This window comes from Setaria italica, chromosome V (genome assembly GCF_000263155.2).
Source record: "Setaria italica strain Yugu1 chromosome V, Setaria_italica_v2.0, whole genome shotgun sequence".
In the NCBI taxonomy this organism is placed as follows: domain Eukaryota; kingdom Viridiplantae; phylum Streptophyta; class Magnoliopsida; order Poales; family Poaceae; genus Setaria; species Setaria italica.
This window is the reverse complement of record NC_028454.1, coordinates 1256251-1280047: the sequence shown is the minus strand read 5'-3', so window position 1 is coordinate 1280047 and position 23797 is coordinate 1256251. Positions and strand designations below refer to the sequence as shown.

The 23797-nt window shown below is 46.7% G+C and overlaps 1 protein-coding gene and 1 long non-coding RNA gene across 3 annotated transcripts; one reads left to right on the top strand and one right to left on the bottom strand.

Annotated features, from left to right (window-relative positions):
- Positions 1 to 11459: 11459 nt before the first annotated feature.
- LOC101785125 (ubiquitin carboxyl-terminal hydrolase 14) lies at positions 11460 to 19525 on the bottom strand. 2 transcript variants are annotated; one of them, XM_004967392.3, is made up of 19 exons: positions 19322 to 19523; positions 19055 to 19232; positions 18261 to 18373; positions 17844 to 18180; positions 17102 to 17196; positions 16560 to 16672; positions 16427 to 16483; positions 16263 to 16340; positions 15963 to 16017; positions 15089 to 15169; positions 14655 to 14853; positions 14528 to 14585; positions 14328 to 14450; positions 13558 to 13646; positions 13084 to 13173; positions 12842 to 13015; positions 12601 to 12722; positions 12284 to 12404; positions 11460 to 11912 (listed from the first exon to the last, which is right to left on the bottom strand). In XM_004967392.3, the coding sequence occupies exons 1-19, from the start codon at positions 19415 to 19417 to the stop codon at positions 11734 to 11736; spliced, it is 2358 nt and encodes a 785-aa protein (XP_004967449.2). In that variant the 5' UTR covers positions 19418 to 19523; the 3' UTR covers positions 11460 to 11733. The 2 variants fall into 2 exon arrangements, 1 of the variants encoding a protein (XP_004967449.2); XR_215126.4 differs by having other exon boundaries at positions 11464 to 11912; positions 12601 to 12739; positions 19322 to 19525.
- Positions 19526 to 19672: 147 nt separating this feature from the next.
- On the top strand, positions 19673 to 22812 carry LOC101785660. Its single transcript, XR_215127.4, has 2 exons — positions 19673 to 20161; positions 20254 to 22812. It is a non-coding gene; the product is annotated as an uncharacterized LOC101785660 (long non-coding RNA).
- Positions 22813 to 23797: the final 985 nt, after the last annotated feature.

Genomic DNA, 23797 nt, shown 5'->3' with positions numbered 1-23797 from the left:
CCCAGGTTTTCTATACCATCAAGGAGGTAAGGATAGCACCCCCCCTTTTGATCTCTGAATCTCGGGACGAGATTCTTTTTAAGAGGGGTAGGCTGTAACGACCGACCCCTAAACCTTCCCAGCTAGTCTTGATCAGAGCCCTGGATCCTAGTCATCTACCTTGCTTTTTCCCGCGCCGAGTGCTCAGCTGTCCGCCCGGTCCCGACCCCTGAGATCCGACCCCTCTCCGCTTCATTCCTCTCCCGACCCCGGCAAGCACAGCCCACCGTCGGATCCTGCTAATCTTCCTCAACCATCCGTTCTATCCCCCGGTGGACCCACGAGATCTTTTCCCAGATCCCCCGCGACAGCCGCACTCGAGTTGCATGGCCGCCTCAGAGTCTTCCTACCGCGTGGCTCGTCTTCTCCGACGCCCGCCGCTCAGTTTTGTCTCTGGCAAGCGACCGAGTGGGTTCTCGCGCCCCCTTCCCCAATGGCAGCGGAAGCCCCTCTGCACCCCTTTCTGCAGAGCCTCGCCTCCCGCGCCCATCATCACGCCGCCAGATCCCGGCCCCAGAGCCCGATGTCGCCCGTCTTTTCCGTCCCTTCAGCCATAGTCGCGCCACCCGGTCGCCGCTACACGACGATTCCTCCACCGCCAACCCCGACCGCGGCCGCGACAGCTCCTTTCCCCCGCTCTGTTAGAAGCCGCCCGACAATCTGTTCTTCTGCGCTCTCGCCCGCGCCCGCGTCTGCCTATCTTCTCACCTGTGCGCCCTCGATTCTAGCGCCGTTAAACCGGTCGCTTCTATCAAATCTTCCGCACGGCGACGCCCGCTTTCCGCCAAATCTCAACCACCGGTCTACCCGCTCCTACGCCGCCCTGACGGCAGAACGCAATGATCGCTGGCGTCACCCCCGGAGTTCTGCACCACCGCCCTCTTCGCTCAATCGCCACCCCGGCAGAGCACTCCATTGCTTCTCCCCGGCCTTTGCGCCGCTTCCCTTCTCTCTCTCCCGCGCCGCTTCCTTTCCTCTGTTCCAGCAGCTATAAAAGGAATGCCCCCGCCGCCGGAGTGCCCTCCGCCATTGTTGCCTTAGCCATTCTTTCGCTCTTTGCTCAAGCTCCTAGCGCCGTACACCTAGTTCCTGAGGAACTCTGCTCTCAGCTTTCTCCCTTAGTTTTTTTCTCCAAAGCTTGCTCCTCCGTGCGGCGTAAACGCTCTCTTGTGATCTGCAAGAAGCACCGCCGCCGCCGTAGCATTCCCAGTCCTAGCCCTTGTTCGAAGCTTTAGTCCCTCCGCCCAAGTCTGCTTCTTCCCGACCCCAAGCTTTCCTTTCAGGAAGAAGGTGAGTTGCCGACCCCAGTCCGCCTCGCCCGACCCCTCCTATCCGCCCGACCCCGGTTCCGTCTCGCCCGACCCTATCTGTTCCGCCGACCCTTATCCGCCTCGCCCGAGGGTTCGGCTGTGGTCTTTTTCTTCAACCCGAGGGTGTATGTGTAAAACTTAGGAACCCTTCAGCGCTTGCGTCTGAGGATCCCTAGTTTTTCCCACAATCCTCCAGTTCAAGAATCAGATCATAAGTTCCTTTCCTACCCTTACCTCTTGATCATCATCAGCTCTCTTGAACCACCATAACCTCCTACTCTTTGTCGCAAGTTTCTGGGCTCAGGAGAGTCAGTGTTGCTGTTGAAATAACCGTCTAAGCTAACCCTTGCATTGCATTCGTGTAGAGCTGCACCTCGCCGACGGCTTCTACGAGCTTCCCCCGGTGCCAGAAGAAGAAGCTGTAGCCGAGCTCCTGTCCTCCGAGGCCGAAGTCGCCTCCGAAGTCGAGCAGTTCCCGTCCTCCTTGCTTGAAGGCAAGCCCCGGTTGCATGAAAATCCTACGTGTTTTGCCATACTTGCGCATGCCTTCTGTAATATGCTTGTGCATTTACGTATAGGAGTTGTGTGAAACCCTAGATGCATGACTTAGTTATCCCAATGATCTGAGCACTAGCTGTTGGACCGAATAGTCACTTTGCTTAACTAGGAGATGGTAAAAGTCGAGTGATCTCCTGTCACTCGCGAGTTGTAGGAGTTGCATGTTTACCCTTCTGTTACAACTATAAGGACGATGGACGGGGCAGGGTTTTGGTAACACTTTGGTGGATGGATGGTTGCCCCGTCTGTCTATGAAATCTTGCTAAGGCCCGACAGTGGTGGTGTTCGTGATCAAGTGTTTGAAAGTACTAGCCTCATACTTAGTATGGGATGAGGAAGCCTAGTACCGGATTGAACCTAGGACGTGAGCGGTCGCCCCATTGTTCTTGGAACGGAGTTTCCCCTGCTGGTTGTCGCACGTGGTGGCAAGCATGGTCACAGAACGGCAGAGGCCGGGTCTGTGGAACCTTGCACCAAAGGAAATGGGCCCGACACGGGTTAGGGGATTGATGGGGAAGGCCGACACAAGAAACGACCTCCGAGTTCGCGGATGTCGTGAGGCTAGGTTCACCATGCATGGTTAAAGAACTCGAATCGATTCGTCTGCCTCTCACAGCTTGTGATTGCTTGATCGCTATGTCACCCTGAGTAAATGAGGAATCTGATGATGGCAAGTTTGTTGATATATCTACACATCTTGTTTGGCTCTATGATTGCTTAGAATAGGTTTCAAAACCTAGACTGGTAAATGAACCTAGAACCGGAGCTAAAACTTGAAAATAGGGTTACTTAGTGCTTTTGGCAAATAAACCCCTCAGCCAAACAGCCCTGCATGTCTAGAAGGAGGAGTAGTTCTTACTCCTATCGGTTAAGTCTTGTTGAGCTTAGTAGCTCAGCCTTGTTGTGGCTCCTGTTTTTCAGGTGAGGTTGCTGCGCCCGACCCCTCTCTGGTTGGTGCTTGGCCGCCCCAGCTTCCGCCAGGCTGGACGGTCGAGTGGGATCCTTCCTCGGACGGCGAGGAGAGGAACCAGTGATGTCCCGGTTGGCCTCACCAGGGATGTCCGACCCCGACGAAGTCTTCCGCTAGTGTTTTCTCTGTTGTTTCTTTGAATCTTGTAAAACTCTGATGTTGGATTTTATGGTCGAACTAAATCAGTGAATTTTCCTAACTCAATGGACTCATTGTACTCTCTGGAACCACTCACCTTCGTGTGGGTTTGCTAAACTCGATCCTGTTCAAGTGGTTAAATCGGATGAAATCAGACGGCACTTCGTATTAACTCGGTTTAGGCAGGAGTGTCGCATGTTAGGCGGCTTAACCCTGCTTAATCAACCTAATCCGAAGTGGATCCGCCACACTGAGATTGTCGCATGTATTCTAGATGTGGATCGACCTACTTAGGGGCTATCAAACGTTACGCCGTAACAGGGTAGTTATTAAGGTAGCTTTCGGGTTTGTCAAGAAGCATGCTATGAGACATGGTCAATCAAGATGGGATTTGCCCCTCTCTGATTGAGAGTGATATCTCTGGGCCCCTCGAGTGATCGGATCCGAAAATGCATGGCCATGCTACGTACGGTTAAGAGTTAACCCACAAAGGGATTCCGAATCACAGGATCAAGAAAGAGCGGTCGGCTTGAAGCTAGACCAAATATCATGAGGCAAAGGGAATAGCATGTATATTATGTTGTGATGGTTCGTCTGATATGATCTTCGTGTGCGTATAGGAGTTGGCACGTCTTGCTAGAGGCCGCTACCGGCTATTGGGCCGAGTAGGAGTACTCGGGCCATGTCTATACGTATCCGAACCCATAATGTCACACACTTAAGGGGCTGGAAGCCCAATTCGGATCTGATCCAAGTTGGATTAGGTTTAGAAGTACTAATGGGCCTCGGACCCAGAGGCCCGTCAGAAACCTTTATAAATAGAGGGGTGAGGGCGCCTTAGGGTTTACACCTTTTGGCGAAACACACCTGCCGCGCCTCCCACGCCCTCGCCTGTTGCAACTCGCGGATCTAGCAGTCTGGCTTGCGACGCTTCCTCCCTGCACGTGTGGATACCTTGGAGGTGTTGCGCCTGCAGCACTTGGACGAGCCGCTGACGAGCCACCGACGAGCCACGACGAGCCGACGACGAGCCACGGCACCGGGGGTGATCTTGCTGCACGTGGACGAGCTGCTGAGGAGCTGCTGGACGTTGACGTGATCGACTACATACGACTACGTGATCGTCTTCACTGCATCGACGCATATCTACATCTTCCGCACCAGTAGTGCGTCGAGTGGTAATCCCGTGATCCTTATACGACAATTCTTCCTGGTTTTACGCGGTAGAAATTTTGATTTGCACTAGTGTAGCCTACCTCGTATCCCAACAGATCTCCGCCTCGCCCGACTCCTGAGGCCTGGGATCGGATGCGCCCGACCCTCCGAGGGAGGATCTCCGCCTCGCCCGACTCCTGAGGCCTGGGATCGGATGTCACCCGACCTTAGGTCCCAGGGTCGGAGTAGTCAGAGCCCCCGACATGTGGGTCCTAATCGGCTGTCCCTTGCCGATGAGGTGAATAGAAATCGGCCGATTAGGAGGCCGGAATAATTGGGCTGGTGTGGGCCTAAAGAGGATTATAAAGATGAAGAGGGAATCAGCCCATGAAGAGCGCGATAATCGACCTAGTACGAGTCGTACTTGTAAATATTCGTTTTCTGTTTAAATTTAGGGATAGAGTTCTAATCGGATAGGAAGTCGTTTGTAACAGGCTATAAATAGCCACCCTTGTAGATCTGTAATCATCATCAACTCAATACAACAAACTACTGTTTCCTCGTACTTACTTTCAAGCCGGCAACTTCGCCAATACTTTTCTCCTTTTTCACGAGTTCATACGGGTTGGCGGGGCTGCATCAACTTGACCTCCGGCCAATCTTGTAAGTTCTGCTTATCGAATAATTTCTAAGCTTTAACTTTGGGCGCATTGTAGCCGATTTCCTCATTACAGCAAATCGGCTGATTTGCTGATACACTTCCTTGAGATCGGAAACTTAGCCGATCGCAACCTCTGGGATCTGACACGTTTCTCTCCTTGCCAATCAACAGGTCAGATTGGCTGGCACGCCGCGCGAACCGTACCAGGGCGATCACCCGAACAGGAGTTAAGCAGATTCTCCCGGGTCGTGTGTCCGACGCTGGGAATTCGATCAGCCGATTTCTAGCGCCAACACACTTTTGGCACGCCCGGTGGGACACATACAACAACCACTATATCGAAAGCTGCCGAAGTTTCAGAAGACAACATCATTGAAGTGACGTAAGCAGACCTCAGGGATGACCAGAGGGAAGAATTGGAGAAGCAGATGGCATACTACCGGAAGACATGTCTGCAATCCTTCAGTCGTACCAGGAGTGGAGAAACTGTCAAAAAGACTCTGTTTCCAACTCCCTGCCAGATCACAATCACCGAGGACTCGGACAAGAAGTCCGAGATGGTTCAACAATCTGTCTATCAAGCTTTCATCGATCAATCCCCGATGATTTCTAATACGGTATACAATGCCGTCATCAGCTCCTTAGCTAGTGGCGTATCCCAAGGGTACCAGGGGCCGGCATATGCTCCACCAATCACGGCTCCGACCAGGAGTTATTCAAGTGCACCTTATTTGGCTTCTCAGCCGATCCAAATTCCAATTGGAGGTCCTAGCGCTTCCTCGTCATCGATCCCTCTGGGGTCTAATGGCGCGCAATATCTCCATCCGCGTCCCGTTCAATTGTCCTCCGCGTAGTTTCCTCCTTTGAATTCAGCGCCTTGGGGGGCACCATCAGTGATGGCCGTCCAGGATCAACCGGCCAGCCATGGAAGTCCTCAACTCCAGGCATCTTTCCAAGCGGCCGTTAGGCCGACCATGCCACAGTACCAGCCGGTCATGCCGGAGATGAGCAGGGGGGCAGAAACAACGGAAGCACTTCGGGGCGTTGCGCCGCTCGTGCTATATGACGAAGCGGCCAATTCATTCAAACAGCCGACCCCGATTACGCAACCAGCTATGACGCATCAGGTGCCGAACGCTTTCACTCATCACCCAGTCATCCCGCCGCCAATGTACCAGCATGTGCCGGTGCCCCAGCCGATAGTCCACCAGCAACAGCCAGACTGGACAGCGCGCATAGCAGAGGTGATTCAAGAGCAATTCGGTTTAAAACCGAAGGTGCAGACCTACACATACAAGACACCATACCCGCCTACATATTACTCGCTACCGTTTCCCCATCAGTATAAAGTTCCCTATTTCACTAAGTTTTCGGGGCTGGACGACACCTCGACTGTGGAACACGTGAACAGATTCATCATCCAATGCGGGGAAGCAGTGGCTCAGGATGCTCTGCGGGTGCGCCTTTTCTCATCGTCCCTGTCTGGGTCAGCCTTTCAGTGGTTCACTACATTACCGCCCAACTCAATAATTACGTGGGCTGATCTGGAAAGGCAGTTTCACAAATACTTCTACGCCGGGATACATGAGATGAAGTTGTCCGATTTAACCAGCCTCAGACAGAGAAGCGACTAGCCGATATCCTCATACGTGCAGAGGTTCAGGGAGGTCAGGAACAAGTGCTACTCCCTAGCCCCGACCGATGCAGCCTACCTCGTATCCCAACACTTTGTACCGATGGGGAAACGGCAGTAGGTCGTAGGCTGGCGGGTATGGCGTTCTGTATGTGTAGGTTTGTACCTTCAGCTTCAAACCGAATTGATCTTGGATCACCTCTGCTATCCTTGTCGTCCAGTCTACTTGCTGTTGATGAACTACTGGCTGGGGAGCCGGCACATGTTGGTAGATTGGCGGCGGGACGACTGGGCGATGGACGAAAGCGTGCGGCGGGTTCTGCGGTGACGTGGCCGGCTGTGTGGTCGGCGTTTGGTGTCTCAGCGAACTGGCCACTTCATCATATAGTACAATCGGCGCAGCACCCCGGAGCACCTCAGCAGTATATGCTCCCCTGCCAACTTTAGACGTGGCCGGTTGATACTGCGGGATCGTCGGCCGAACGGCCGATTGGAATGGTGCATGGATCGGAGAGCCCCCATAATCGGCCGATTGATCTTGGACGGCCGTCGTCGATGGTGCCCCCCCAAGGCACTGAATTTAATGGTGATGATTGCGCGGAGGAAATCTGAATGGATTGAGGTGGCGCTTGTGACTGGAGGTATGGTGCACCGTTGTATCCTGGGTGCACTGGCAGCAAAGAAGCACCGGGTCCTCCATGTTGAGCTTGGATCGGCTGAGGAGCTGAGTGGGATGTGCTTGGAAAACTTCTGACCAGCGCTGTAATAGGTGGGGCGTACGCCGGCCCCTGGTACCCTTAAGATACGCCATTGGCCAAGGAGCTGATGACGGCATTGTATACCGTGTTGGTTATCATCGGGGATTGATCGATGAAAGCCTGGTAGACAGACTGCTGAACCATCTCGGACATCTTGCCCGAGTCCTCGGCGATTGTGATCTAGCGGGGAGTTGGAAAAGGAGCTTTCTTGACAGTCTCCCCGCTCCTAGTACGACTGAAATATTGCAGACATGTCTTCTGATATTGTGCTATCTGCCTTTCCAGCTCTTTCTTCTAGTCATCCTTGAGGTCTGCTTCCGTCACCTCGATGGCGTTGTCTTTGGAGATTTCAGCAGCTTTCGACATGGTAGAGGTTGTATTGGTCCCACCGGGCGTGCCAAAAGTGTGTTGGCGCTAAAAGTCAGCCGATTGACTCTCAGCGTCGGACACACGACCCGGGAGAATCTGCTTAACTCCTGTTCGAGTAATCGCTCTGGTGCGGTTCGCGCGGTGTGCCAGCCAATCTGACCTGTTGATTGGCAAGGAGAAAATGTGTCAAATTCCAGGGGTTGCGATCGGCTAAGGTTCCGATCTCGGGGAAGCGTATCAGCGAATCGGCCGATCTGCTACAACAAGGTAATCGGCTATGGTACAGCCGACAACTAGGCAGCGGTTATGAAGAAAACTACTGGAGTAAACTAAATAACGCTACAGGAGCAACACTTGAAAATAGATCTAATCGGCTATACAAAAGTAATAGATGAAAACAACGATAAATAAGCCGAAAGTTCTAATCTCAAGCTGGATAACTGGTGATAAGACTAGAACAACAGGTAAAACCTAAAATTCTAGTAAATATCGATAACTGGTAAATAAATCTAAATGAAACGACAGCGATGCGCCTGAAGTTAAAGCTTAGATATTACTCGATAAACGGAACTTACAGAATCGGCCGGAGATCGTGTCGATGCAGCCTTGCCAACCCGTACGAACTCATGAAAGAAGAAAAGTATTAGCGAAGTCGCCGACTTGAAAGTAAAGTACGAGGAAATAGTAGATTGTTGTATTGATTTGATGTCTTCTTTACAGATCTCTAAAGATGGCTATTTATAGCCTGTTACAACCAATTTCTTAACCGACTAGGATTCTATCTCTAATTTTAAATGAAAATGAATATTTACAAGTACAACTCATATCGGAGTTGGTTGTTGCACTCCTGTGGGCCAATCCCCCTTTATCTTCTCTTTGTGATTCACTTTAAGCCCATATTGGCCCAATTGCTCCAACCTCTTAATCGGCCGATTTCTACCAACTCCGTCCGCCAAAACACTGCAGCGTCAATCGGCCGATCTCCAACTGTAGCACCAATCGGCCGATTCCCAATCGTGACCTTTTCAACTTGCCGCATCGGCTAATCCTTTCCCCTTTTTGACGCCGATTCCATACGTGTCAAAATCTGGCATCAACAGATAGCTGATTGTTTTCGTTACTACAAAGGTTGTGAAGAATGTCAGAAGTTTGGGGATGTTCAGTTGGTGCCTACTTCATTAATGCACTCAATTATAAAGCTGTGGCCATTCAGAGGATGGGGATTGGATTTCGTTGGCAAGATTCATCCTTCTTCGTCAAAGGGGCATTATTTTGTAATTGTGGCTACTCATTATTTTACCAAGTGGACTGAAGCGATTCCCCTTAAAAATATGACACATCGAGAGGTGATGGGGTTCGTCAAGGAACATATTATACACAGATTTGATATTCCGTAGGCTTTGACCACCGATCAAGGAACTTCATTTATATCCAAGGAGGTGCGTGAATTTGTGGAATCCTACGGTATTAGACTGCTCAATTTATCTCCTTATTATGCTCAAGCCAATGGTCAAGCAGAGTCTAGCTACAAGATATTAATTAAGCTCATCAAGAAGAAGATAGAAGACAATCCCAAGAGATGACACGAGGTATTATCTGAGACTTTATGGGCTCATCGTATTTCTAGGCACGGCGCGCCTAAAGTTACTCCCTTTGAGCTCGTCTACGGTCAAGAAGCCATTTTGCCCATCGAGGTGAATCTGGGTGCATATAGGTTAGCTAAGCAAGATAATCTTGATTTCGTTGCCTATTACGCTTTGGTGATGGATAATATTGATGAAGTGACCGACAAGCGGATGGAGGCTTTGGCTAAGATTGAAAGGGATAAAATTCGAGTGGCTAAAGCATATAACAAGAAAGTTAGAGCCAAAACATTCCCAAGTGGGGGATCTGGTTTGGAAAAGAATTTTGCCTATAGGGGCTAAGAGCAATGAGTTTGGGAAGTAGTCTCCAAGTTGGGAAGGACCATACAAGATTACAAGTGTGCTCCGTGGCAATTTCTATATGGTGGAAACTTTAAGTGGATTTCAGCTACCTAGAGCTCTGAATGGAAAGTACTTAAAGAAGTATTATCCAAGTATTTAGCAAGACGCATAGGAGTAGTATGGCTGATATGTTGAAATATCATCCTTAGAACAAATGGCCGGTGGAATCCATGGTCCTTAGGTGTATTTCTTGGTACGCAAGCTTTACTAAGAAACAGGGGGGTATGTGTTGACGCTCAAAAGTGGCAGCGCCGCCGATCGGCTCAAAAGCCGATCTGATAGGTGAAACCGGTCTGACCAGTTTGCCTGACCGGTCAGACCGGTCTGTCCGAGTCCGAGAGGAAGTTGAGAGTCCTGATCGAATTGAAGTTGAACACAGAACTTTCTTGCGGGAAAAGGCCTCCCGCCCTATAAATATAGAGGGTCCTAGCTGATTAAGGGTTAACACCTGATCGTCAAACAAATCTTTTTTTCTTTTATCTCCAAACCCTAGCTTTCCAACCCCCTTGCTTTCCTCCTTCATCTCGACGGCGGTTGAGGAAGCTCTGAGTGGCTTGATCGATCTCAAGCAACCCTAGGCGCGCTATCTCCGACGGAGTCCCTCCCGAGGTGGTGATTCTAGGCTTTCGCGGCATTCCTACGACAGACCGGTCTGATCGGCCTGCCTGACCGGTCTGATCGGCCTGCCTGACCGGTCTGACCGGCCAGGGGTAGAGGCTCGTCAGGTCTAACCGGCCAGGGGCAGAGGCTCCAGCGAGGTGATCTTTGGTGCACACGCGAACTAGCGTATTCGTGTGTTGATGAGAAAAAAGCATCATCAGAATCCTCGGTAGAATTTCTGAGTTCGTCTCGAATTGATGAACCTCTTGTAGGATTTCCAATGAAGATGAAGGAATAAAAACCGAAACGTCCGTGCCAGGATCACCGCATCACGATGGCGCCGCGATTGCAACCAGAGCGCCGCCGCCGCCCGGTGCTCGCGAGTTCGCCATTCCTCGTCTCTACGGCTCTACCCCTCAACTCCACGCCTGACTGTCGGAGCCGGCGACTGCTCGCACGGGTGCGGTTGGTCGAAGAGTTTCTACACAATGCTCTTGCAGTCTTCTCGATATCTTGAAATACTGCCCTTCTCTATGAGAACTCGAGCACTCGAAAAGCATGTATTTATTAGGAGCATAACTACTGATCATGTTTTACGCTGCTTCTCTACTTGTACTGTTGTTATTAGATGTGATGAGTTTAATGCGTGTGGGATATGTGATGATTATAGGTTGCATATAGGAGTGGCATGACTGGTAACGCCGGATCACGAACACGAAGTGTTCGATGCTCTCGTCCTTTCAAAGTCTTTGGCTATAGGCAAGCCCAAGTTCTGAGAGCAAACTACGTCAGTGCCAAAGGCAACCACCAGCGCAAAACACCACATTAACACAGTAATCAGGCGACTGATGTGACCGGTGGTCACTCTGTACCGTCTCATGAAACAAAGCACTGCAGAATGTGAGCAAACAGTCGCTATAAAATCAGCGTGACAGCATCCTAACAGCTCTCCATTCTTTTAACGGTGTGCATGAAGCATGAATTCAGTCAAAGATGGTATTTACCTGTGATGTGCCTAGGCTAGGCATTCAGTTTTCGGTTCAGTTCCTCGGTTTTTAAGAAATTTGGTTCTTATAAAATAGGAACCGATCGGTTATCAAAATTTCTCGGAACCGACCATTTCGGTTTCGATTATTTCAGATCGGTTCCAGTTCTAACCGAACTAACCAAAATTTTTTAGAAGAGGTCAAGACAACAATAAAACAATAAATATATGTGTTCTAAGGCAAATAATGCAACACTATATCCATTTTTCAATAGTAATAATTTATAAGGGAACAATAGCAATATAGTAACACAAATATATAGTAGTTCAAATATGAAACACCACACATAAACCAAACATAATCTTACAAAATACAAGTTAAGTATCATTCATGTAATTCGGTTCTTTCGGTTAATTAAGTTAACCGAGTAGGAACCGATTTTCTTCGGTTATTTCGGTTCCTCAATATCAGGAAGCGAATAAGGAAACGAATTTTTCAGTTCAGTTCTTTCGGTAATTCAGTTCTTTCGGTTCGGTTTTTCAGTTCAGTTATTTTTGCCCAGGCCTAGTGCCTAGCTGCTAATCCTCTGAAAGAAATAGAGGTAGCCCATATCCTTGGGCAGGTCGACAGATGCGGCAACCTTGCTGTCGTTGAATATTGTCCACCTCCCGTCCACGAGGACATGAGCGACATAGTGCCCGCAGTTCGTGGATGTGCCCATATGGCTCACAAAAGCCATCAGCTTGTATACTGCAAACAGAACATTGTTACGGAAAGCAAATCTCAGTCATCTGATGATCAACTAATTGCAAATACAGAAGTGAAACCTAATTTAGAGTTATACTTAAATGGGTAAGTTTGGAATCATCAAGCATGCCAATCTAAGATAGGACCTTGCTTATCCTAGTTCATGTCTTTGACATTGTTTTCAAGAACGTTAGAAATAATATATATTGTTGGAAACATAGCCAATTCAGTTTTTGCATCTACTTTTCGTGATAGCATGGTACCTATCAGCACGATATGCACACATTAAAGAGAACCTTTCAAAACATCAACATGGCTCAAGTAATGCATCACGACAAAGGGCTGAAGGGAACAAAGGGATTAGTGAAACTTACTGCCACATCCATCTGGTACGTAAGTGTCATCAGCATTTACATTACTAGTTGAAGAGTCAGCAGATGCTGAACTCGATGCCTGGCTGAAAATCCAATCGGTAGCTTTCTCGATATTACCACCCTAACACAAAACAAAACAAGATTTGTCATATTAGAACAGGGCCAACAACAATGCGAAGTTGAGAGGGAACAGTGGAAGAGGGAAATGCAATAGAAGGCAAGTGGAGGAGCAGATTGGCAACCACTAACGTCCTTAAGGTTAAGGATCTTCAGAACACTGCCTATTCAAAACGACAAATAATAAAAGAGAATCTTACAGAAGCTTTCAGGGCCATTGTGGCAATTTCTTCTGGGAATCCAAAGGAAATGAGAGTTTGAACACTTGCTTCATCAACAGATTCAGAAGCACGTGAATCTTTTGATATGGGATCATTAATATCTGCATCGCAAAATAAACTAGAACAGTTTCTTCTGTCACAGTTACAACTTCCAAGTACAAGTTGATTATTTCATGATGAGAAGTGGTTATGAATAAAATAATCACAGTAACACACCAACCTCGATCGTCCATGTGTGAGAGGAGCCAATTCATTGCCTCCTCAACTCCTGTGTTTGATGTGTTAATAGCAGCTTTCAGACAGTGAAGGTAATTGAACCCCATACTTGCAAGCTGGGACACAATATCCTCACTGGCAACAGGTAGAGCAGGCTCCGCTTTGTTGTCACCAGAAGCTGAAGCAATGCAAAGTCAAAAAAGATGAGGGGAAACACATTATAGAACTAATAAATGAAATCCTAACCTCCTTCGGGTAGCAGCTCTTCCCCAGGCTGTACACCCTTGCTGCGCATATGTGAGATATCAATTGTATCTGGCACATCTATATAAACATCTGAGACAGAAATAAATGGCCATCAGCCAATACATCAAAAATAGGGAGGAATAAAAAAGATATTGCCAACTAAAATCACATTCCAACCAAGTATAACTGTTGTATGAAATAGGAAAACAATGTCACCAAACTGTTTAAGAACATCTATCCCAAAATGTGAGATTGCTAAAACATTTACTGATTAGTAAAATTCGGCACCAGTTGCTGAATTGAATTGTGGGTAATGTTAAGGTGGATTACTTGCTCACAACAGCCTGAAATATCATGTGATACTGGACATGTGCTGTACTGGAAGATCTCTATGAAACAAGACTAATGGATTTTAAAAACCATTCTTTCAATCAGCAGCATGCATGCTCACGCAGACAAAGTGGGGAGTATTACAGAGTTTCTTTGGCACCCATCCTGCTTCCATTACAAACTTGCGCATATGCAGCACCAGGTAATCAGGAAAGGTGTTAAAGCCAGCAGTCCTGCACAAAATATTTCATTGTTTACATGCTATATATAAACAGCCATCATATTGTTCTTCAGATAACACAGATTCAGCCATTACAAACAAACACAATTTGAAGTCAAAACATACCACCTATTCTACAAAATGTTCTCAATTGAGCAGAGGAATCAATTAGCATTGAAGGGGTTTCCACAATTCATTAGTAAAAATCATTGACTCAAATCCTCACATTAAGATTATTGCAAATACCAGGACTAGCTTGAAAAGTTCAGTATTGGTATGCAGGTTAGAGAATTAATTTATGCTAACTTGTTTGGTTTAAGATTGTTGATGCTGAACTGCTAAAGTAGTGCATAACTACACTGCCTTTCTGCCCTAGTCAAACTGGATTCCCACTGGGCAACTTTTCATGTAAATGAGCTTTAATATAGTCACTGCTGATTGAAGTCACATGGATGACTTCACTACTGAAAGGTGGTGCTTAGTTGATAAGCTAAACAAAATAAAAAATCCCTAAAAAGTTACGCAATCATTCCAAGGCAACATGAGCATTCACCAAATATTATCCTAATATTTATTAATTAAATGAAAAAACTACGGCATTGCTAAAATAATTTACCAATTAAGTATTACACTTTCATATGAGAATACTATGTTAAATATCCTTTAAAAAGTGTAGAGTTCAAAACATGCATACTTTGTGGCAGTCGTCTTCGAATTTAAAGCAGTGCTGTAAAAATCAGGAATTTCCTCTGGGCCTGCAAAGTTTGCCAAGCATGCCTCCAATGGGACTCTAGGCCTCACAATTTCCTCATTAGACCTGTTATGGAAACACAGTTGTCCATAAGGCAACATTAACTAGGTACTCCATGGACTATTAACGATTGAATGACTTACACTTCTTTTCCATCCAAGTCCATTGCAGCTTTCTTCTCATTAAAAGCTTCTAGCTCCTCTGCATGTCAAACAAATGTCAAGGACCTATACATTTATATGTCCCAGCAGTAAAAATGTTTAAAGCTACCTTTATTAGTTGCCTCATGCAGTGGTATGCCCAAAGAAAGAATGTAGTCCGACCGTTTGTTGTAAGAAACTTTCCCAGAAGGGCACTGGACCCTCTCCTCAATAATGAACTTGAAACCTGAACAAGGATTTAACTCATGGTTCCCAGGGTTTGCCTGCTCAACTCGGTCAATAAGGTGAAGGAAGAAGTCAAGTGCATCCTGGATGGATAGAAAGATGTTAAGACTTAATACACTTATTTCATAACAATGATTATGGTTTTTTATATTAAAAAATTACAACAAGAGAAAATGCTGGTTGCCGTAGCTTATACTCCTGCCATTTTTAAATATATTAGGTTTAGGACAAGCTAATTACTTCATTTTTTAACTCATTAGCTTGTCTTAAACGTCATAGATATTCAAAAATTGGAGTCAAGGTCGAAAAGAATACTACCTGTTGCCTCATACTAGAAAATTCAGGATGGTTCGCAGCAATAACTGACTTAAACATGCGAGGACGTATCCCTTCCTGCCCCTATCCAAGTGAACACACAACATACGGGAAAATATCAGAAACAAGAAGTATGTCAGAGTTTCATTTCATCAATACCAAGAGTACTTCTGTAACACCTAACGGCATAGAACCAGATTGGCTTAATAAAACTCATAGGAACTTGCAATCCCATTAAACTAGAGGTGCAGCAAGCAAAGAGTACATGGTGTTTCACTATAATGAAATCGGGAAGAGATAAAAAGCCAACAATAAAAGAACATTTAAGTCAGCATTACATGTTTGTACAATCTAGAACGTAGGAGACCTGTTACTCAAAGCACTTGTTTATCCCCAATTCAAGTAAGAAACAAAACCGCATGAAGGCTGTGCAAAACCCCCTTTGTTGCACAACATCTTCCCACAGACACCCATCCCCTTGACTATTCAAGCATAACAACATTCAATTGCCAAGGATGTTCACTATAGCACAGCTAACAAAACAATCCTTTCTGTTTCTCTTGAATAACCAAATCTGACCCTAGGTACATGGATTCTACTACCACGCACAGCAGTTTTGATTTTCCCAATCAAATCAAAGAAGTTTACAGGTGAAGGTCCATCAAATGAAGAGGAAGAACAGTACGTCGGTAGACAACGAGCAGAAGCATGAACTGATATTGCATAACATTAACTAGGAATGCGACAAGAAAGCAGTCTATGCCAGATGGAACCACCAAACAATCATTATTGACATACTAAAAGCACCAGGATAGAAAAGGTAACAACCGACAATTGGAAGCCGTAGCAACAGATCAATACAAAATGGAACTCATACCTCCTTGGTTCGTGCAGAATATTTTCCAGAGAGCAAACCATGTCCTAGTTTTGTCCTGTACAAAAAGTAAACAAGCATATAAGAGCAAAATGCAAATTGATCAGCCCTTGCATAGAGAATATAGCTAACTGATAGCTTGAATGGAAGGCAACACATTTTTTTCCTGAAGTAAGTTAAATGCTTGGTTTCAACATTGTTAACACACAAATGTATCAGATCTCAACTACATAAACAACAATATTAAAAGCGCCACACACGCACACACAAACAAAGCCATATGACCTGCACTTGTAAACTTACATCTGCATGTTTAGGTCCACAGTTGGATCAGCAGGTGCAGCTGCAAATGCAGCTTTCAAACTCTGCTTCTCGAAGTATCTGAAATGAACGTCACTAGTGTAACAGAGAAAAAAGGACAAATGTAACAATTGGATGAAAAATGATTGTGAAAAAGTAAAACTAACCTCGATATGAAAGGATGAGTTGAAAACATGACTTGCATTATTGAAGCCATATAGCAACTGTAAAGAGAGGTATTAGTTTATTACAAGAAATTATGAGAGCAGAAGACAATATCATGAAGTCAAACCACCTTACCTATTCCCTAGGTTTGCAAGACCAGTATAGCCAAGTCCAAATAGAAGTTCAGCATCTTTTCCACTTTCTTGTATTCTATTCCAGTCATAACTCTCGGCAGTAGTCATCTCAGTCTGCAAAAACAACAAGAAACATAAATTTGCTGCTTAAAATATGGACGCAAAAAAAGAACATAATCTTGCATCACCATTGCTAGCATTTTTCGTTTCTAATTCCTGTCAAATATCACATCCAATGAGATAGCTGTTTACAAATAATTCCTAGGGCAACGGAATCTACTCATAACTTTTTTTTTGTTCATGAAGGGTTCAAGCATGAAAGCAACCTTGGTATCAAGCGGTCAACAAGTTGATGAGCAATAATATACGTAGCACAAATGTTATCTTATCTTGGAGGGTAGTCTACAATTTGAGTGCTATAGCATATCTTAGTCACTATGATAATTCCAGGTCTGATTCTTTCACAATTTTTTAACAAAAGGCTCTATTAAACAAAGCTAAATTATCTTATATAGTGACACAAAATCAAATATCGTTGCTCACCTTTTGAAGTGAAGAAAAATCGATACAGAAATGTGACAAGTGCTGAGCCAATAGTGGATCTTCAACACTATCGTCTTCCGGGTATGAGAAAACGTCTGAGCTATCGCAGAAAATATGGCATCAACAGGTATTTAACAATAAAAACCACCTCTGTGAACTGCATAGATTAATGAAATAGATCGATGTGTTTAAGAAAGGCAGGTTAATGTGCTCTCAGAGATTTTGTGCCAACAGTGTTTGCAAAATTACTTTTCTCCAGACAATATTTTTTAAAATTTTCAAGCCTCTGAAAACAACTTTGGACATTAGTCTTATCATTACATTTATGCATAACAAGTAAACGTTCTGTGTTAATTTACCCCCATTCAAGGTCATATGATCCAAGAAGATTTTCAGAAGTGCATTAAGCCATTAATTGCTGAGAAATAAAAATGCTGGCTATTTGATTCCAGATCAAAAGCTCTGTAACTAGAGTTAGTAGTAACTTGCGAACACTAAGCAGCCATTTACCAGTATCTAATTATTGAATTCTGATGGGATAAATAGCACATCCAACTGGTGACTGATAGCAACATGGATGTTCAGTAAATAAATGGAAATAGGAAGGCTAATTATAAAAAAAAATATTAAAAATCATCTCAATGCAGTTCTGCTAGGTATCATGAAGACAGAATCCCATTTTCTAAATTTTAATGCTAAAAACAAGAAAGTCCAAAGTGCAAAGGTTCAGGTGTACAATTACCTGCGGCTTCCAAATCAGCAGTTATTGTTCCAAGCTTTACTGCAAGAGGGTATTTAGTCTGTTCGTAGTGTTCAATTGCATGATTATTCCCACCACTTCCATCCCAAAGCTTTCTCCCACAAAGGATCATACCATCAGTTAAATTCAACCAGAGGTTCTCAGTTTTATCACATTTGCTACACTTCCATCCAGTAGGAGGCACAATAACACCATTGTCTAGCTGCTGCAGATCCATAGCATATTTACTAATGTTCTTCTTATCAGCAACCCAAGCAGCTAGTTGTTGTTTTCTATCAGCACTCTCAGTAAGGATAACCTTAACAACTGCAAGCCTAACCTGCAGGGTGTAGTATACGTACTAAATTAAAATGCATACAATAGATTTAGCCTTCAACTTACGTCAAGGGTAAAAACTACCTTCTCTGGCAAGTCAACTGAAGGGAATGGAAGAGAGATAAATTCAGGTAAGATGATGATTTCAAAATGCTCATCATATTCAGGTTCTTGATCACCAAAGCCTCCTTCAACACCTGTCAATTGCAGAAAAACTCATTAATGGAGATCATAACTTCTTAAGTATATAACAGAAATGCCTAGACCGACGTCCTAATATTTGTTAGTCTGCAAACACAGGAATACACTGTACAGTTTTAATAAGTGTCTACCTCAATTATGAAAATTCAGATATATAAACAACTCTTACTGCAAATTTAGCATTATACTATAAATACTAATCATAAATTATATGGCAAAACCAACAGCAGCCCACATAACCACTGTAAATTTGAATCCATACCGCAGTCTTAATTTTCTAGATTACCAAACAACATAGCGCAATACCACAACCTTGCTATGCTACAGCATTCCTAGAGAGTACTACACCACTACAGTACAGAGGCCTCATCAACAAACAGAAAAGCAAATATATTATAGCATTCCTAGAGTATTTTGGTGACACTGCCACATAATTGACATATTTCGTGTGAATCTGAATCCAGATAGCAGATACAATAAACTCCATTCTGTCCATCAATTCAATCAATAATCATGATAAACAAGACCGAAAAGAAACAATAACATCACCTGAACCTAAACGCACGATTCACTTAGGCTGCAAACAATTCGCGCTGGAATTTAAAGCACAAGTCTGAACTTTTGGCTTCAGTCAAGCTACGCAGAATGGCTTATGTCCAAGTAAGAAGAACACATACCTATCGCGAGGAGTGCGGGCTTCTTAAGCGGGCGATCCGCCTCGTCGGGGTCCGGCTTCCGGCGCTGCACGATGTGGAGGTACACGGGGTTCCCGGTCTTCTCGAAGTTCCACTCCACATGCTCCCTCCCGAACCCCAGGAACGAGCTCATGTCCACGTACAGGCCCCCCTCCGACCTCTGGACACAGCGCCGAACCGCGTCAAACCCTAGCCGTAGCAAATCGAGGCGAAGAGGGGGAGGAGCACAGGGGGGCAGGGGGTAGTTACCGGGGTGTCGAAGGAGACGCAGCACTCGTCCTTGTGGATGCGGTTGGTGGGCTCCGGGAAGCGGACCTTGTGGAGGTGCCAGCGGAGGAGATCCATGGCCGCAGGCGGCGGCGAGCGGCGCCGGCGGAGGGTCGCGTCTAGGGTTTTGGGGTTGGAGGAGAGAGATGAGAGGGAGGAAGAATGGGTGATTAGTTGGAAGAAAATTGGGTGCAGCCCGGATGAAAAACGCATCCAGCGCATACCCACTCCCCCCGCGTGACGCGTGGAAGAAAACTCCATCCGACGGACGGCGCTCGCTCCATCGCTCGGCTCCGCTTCCCAGTGCTTCGGCTTTCCCCGGCTGGTGCGCTCGCTCCGCTCGATCTCCTCCGCGCCTGGAAAACAGATCGAGCCACCACTTCCACGCTGCGCCGCAATCCCTCCTTCCCTCCCTCCGCCCCGCTGCCGCCGCCGCAATGTAGCTGCTGGCCAAGGCGCCCGTGCTGGGCTGCACGGGGAAGAGACGTCACCACCCGCGCGACGCAATCCCTCCCTCCCTCCCCAATCCTCTCTGGGCAGTTCCGACTCGGGGGCCCCGGCGCCGTCGCTGCCGCCGGCGCCGCCACGCCGCAATGGAGCTGCTGGCCAAGGCGCCCGTGCTGGGCTGCACGGGGAGGAGGCGTTGCCGCCGGCGCGCCGCAATCCCTCCCTCCCTCCCCGATCCTCTCTTCTGTGCTTTGGTTGGTGAATTTGTTCATGTCCTGACTATTTTGAGTGCCAACCTGACAGAGAGCTCCGAGGTGCAGGCTTGGGAGGGAAGCTGAGGCGGACACTAGGAGACCTCACTGCCCTCATGCTATTGTGAGCATTCATGCTCTTTTTTCAATATCTTGTACTACTAGTTCATCTTTTATTTTGCTTTGATCATCCTGTGATCGTCACCGCCACAACAGAGACCTGAGCAACAACCAAATTGGCAGCGGGGGCAGTTGAGGAGGCGGCGGCTCGCGTGTTGAGGAGGCGGCGGCGTCCTCCGCCTCCTGGCCTCCTGGGATCCGAGCGAGTCATCTTGCCTGGGCACCAGCGCTGGGAGGGAGATGAGCCGAGGATGTACGTGTGTTTGGGCGCTGGGGCTAGCACCGTCCATCGAATGGAGTTTTCTTCCACGCGTCGTGCGGAGGGAGTGGGTATGCACCAAATGCGTTTTCTTCCGATTAGTTGAGGGGGGAGAGTTAAGTAGGAAGCTTGGTGGGGTAAGTCCCTTTGTCAAAGAAGACCAAATGTACTGATCTTACCTCGAACAAATTTGTAGATGGTGATGATTAGATGCAAACATTGCAAACAAGCCCACCATAAAACTTGCACGATGGGAGCCATAGCTGTTCAACCTGGCGCCAATGGGAATGCAAGGTGCCTGTCTGATAGAGATCCAACGCTAACGATCACCGTAGGATGAAGTTAGGATACTTGCCAAGAGCTGAGATCCATCACCCAAGACCACATCCACATCCATCGCAACCCGAGGATGCCAAATCTTCCCCCTGAAACCGAGAGGAATCAGAACTTCACTCGATCAATTCTACTTTGGGATCCACTACACATCATGCGAACTGGAATCGGATGCTGGAACCTGAGTACGTTAGGCATCACGAGCAGCGATTCCTTTCTTGCAAGTTGGGGCGCCAATCTGTACCTTTTCCTAGCCATGAAGCATCCATAGTCTAGATGCAAAGTACATCACAACGCAAAACGCATTTGTAGAGATCTGCGGGGGAGCACTGGGAATTCAGAACATGGCCATTTCAGAAATCAGAGTGCAAGTATCAACAAGATAGTTGACGGGCACCAATACTAGATTACTGTAGATATACCTCCGGCTCAGGTTCTAGTTTTCTATCCAAAAGCTAGTCCTAAACCACTTCTTCAGGGTTTACTGCATGCTACTTCCACGGCCATATGTTCAGCCACGCAGTTCAGTAGTCTCCAACTGCAACAGGGGTGACAAAAGGGGTGGCCATCAATAGTTAACATCTAGGGCACGACGTGATGAAGGCAGGGGCGGATCCAGGGCCCGGGCTGCCCGGGCTGCAGCCCGGGGCGAGACCATGGAGTCCCTTTAACCTATGTGCTGTTTAGCCTAACAAAATGAGGCTTAGGAGACAAAATTAGACTATTTTAGGTGTGATTCAACAGCTCAGCCCGGGGCGCAATCCCGTTCTGGATCCGCCCCTGGATGAAGGTGACCTAATCTCCACAGCTTGACATACTTGTCATGGCCTGTGGAAGCCACCAGGCTGGAGCTTGATGAGGCCAGTCCGGCTACGGCTGAGATGAGGCTGTCGTGCGCTGCAATGGTCATGCTCCAGTTCTCTGCCATGTCCCATAGCTCCAGAGACTGCAACATTCGGCACAACCCACAGGTAAGCACGAAAGACAATTCAAAGACGAACCGAGCATGTCGAAAAACAACAGCTGCAATCATCATGGAATTGTGCTAAAACAATCTTAACTCGTGTATATTTGAGAGACCGAGTTAAGATGTGCCTTGATCTATTTGTGATGAGTGATTGACTAGATGATTTGAGGCTTTACTGGTTGAGTTCATATTTCATATGTGAATGATTATACTAATGGCTAACCGGACGTGTTGTGTTGTGCGCGTTGTGTTGTGGTATTTGTGTAAACCGTATGGTGTGTGTTGTGTCTCTTGGCTTGTGATGTGCAGGGGTAGGATGCAACATGGCGGTCGACAGCATGAGGTGAAGGTCAAGCGAAAGCTTCATGCCGATGTACTAGGGCTGTGAAGGGTAGACACGAGTAGGCTTGGACCAAGGGACCCGAGGAGTCCGGACGGATTCATGGGCGATCCACATGGTGCATGGAAGAGCAAGAGTATATGGACAGTGATGGAAATGGTGTCGGTCGAGTCAAGCGGGATGGAGGCGAGTCGAGTAGGCGCCCTGGGAGCCGGGAGCGAAAGACTTGGAGGCGTCGGAAGCTTGATGGAGGCCGGACACCTGTCGACATCGATGAGTCACGTCGGGTGCGACATGCAAGAGGGTTTGACCATTTTGGCCTCAAAACCGAAGGTGAGTCACGCCTGCAGGGTGTGCAAAGAGGGTTTGACCGGTATAGCTTCAAAACTGGGGGACGAGTCCGGTGTGGCTGGACGGCGTCGAGTTGGAGGATGCGTGGCACCATCGCGAAGCTTGCGTCGAGGCGAAGCTAAGTCGTGAAGGCGTCGGGTCCGTCCGATGTACGAGAAAAAGTTGGACGATTTTACCCTAGGGGGTATTTGAGTTGTGTGCTTCATGTAAGGGCATTCTGATCATTTTCCGGATGCATATATATATGTGGAGATGGCTGTTGGGGTAGCCACCTCTTTGGGCTAGTTTGGTGGTGGCCTTCTCATTTGTTTGTGAGAGGCTTTGTTAGAGGTGTGAGAAGAGAGGAGTGGATCTTTGTGTTGATCTTTTTACCAATGCTACAGTTAATTTACTATTGTTTAGTCCTTCAGTTCTCCTAGACTTTTCTCGTTCTTTTCCCTGAACTTTTTTAGAGCCGGTTTGGTTTCTTTGCCCACGTAAGCTAGGTGAGCAAGGATTGCCTAACCTTGCCCGGCAAAGTTAGGCGAGCAAAGGGCCATACATTTGGTTTCTCAAATGTGACGCATGCAACAAGGGAACCACATCAGTCAGCCATGCAGGAGCCCCGTCACACCCGGTTTTAAAGGCAAAATCAGATGACTATCATATGTGTGCCAGGATCAAATTTCACACATACAATGACTTTAGTAAATATCAAATACAGTGTTAAAGCGTAAAGACAGAGAGAGTTACATAGATTACACAACCAGAAATGAGATAAAAATCTCTAGTATAAGCAGCGGATCACTAACAACTCCACAGGCAGCTGACTAGGGGACTTGCCTAGAACTCCTCCAAAAACTCCAGTATTATCCTCAAAGTTCTCTGGGTCTAAGCAGCAATCCAGACGTTGTAGATGCAATATATAAAACATAAGCGTGAGCACATGCCATACTCAGCAAGAGAGAAAATATATGACATGCAAGGCTTTATATGGTGGAAGGCTGACAAGGTTAACTGCGATTAGCACTTTTGGTTGGTCAAGTTTTATTCAACAGCTAATTACTAGCAAATGTAAGTTTATACCATCCCACAATTAATATAGAGGATTGATATACCAAATGTATGAACATAACCATTAACACAAGTTGTTTCGTCTTTAAGTGAATTAATCATGTGAGGGTCCAAGCCGCTCTTGACCGTGAGCATGGCTGTTATAACAGTTTTTAAACACTCTACAGAGGTTGTACATCTTTACGCACAAGTCGCATAAAAGTTCAAGAGAACTTTAAACCCAACCATGTTATGCAAAAGTAGGCACAATACCACACTTCTGATGTGTGATTGCATAGGGACTCTACTAGACCTTTACACGGACTTTCCTAGTGTGTTCTAGTGCATGAGGTTCCGC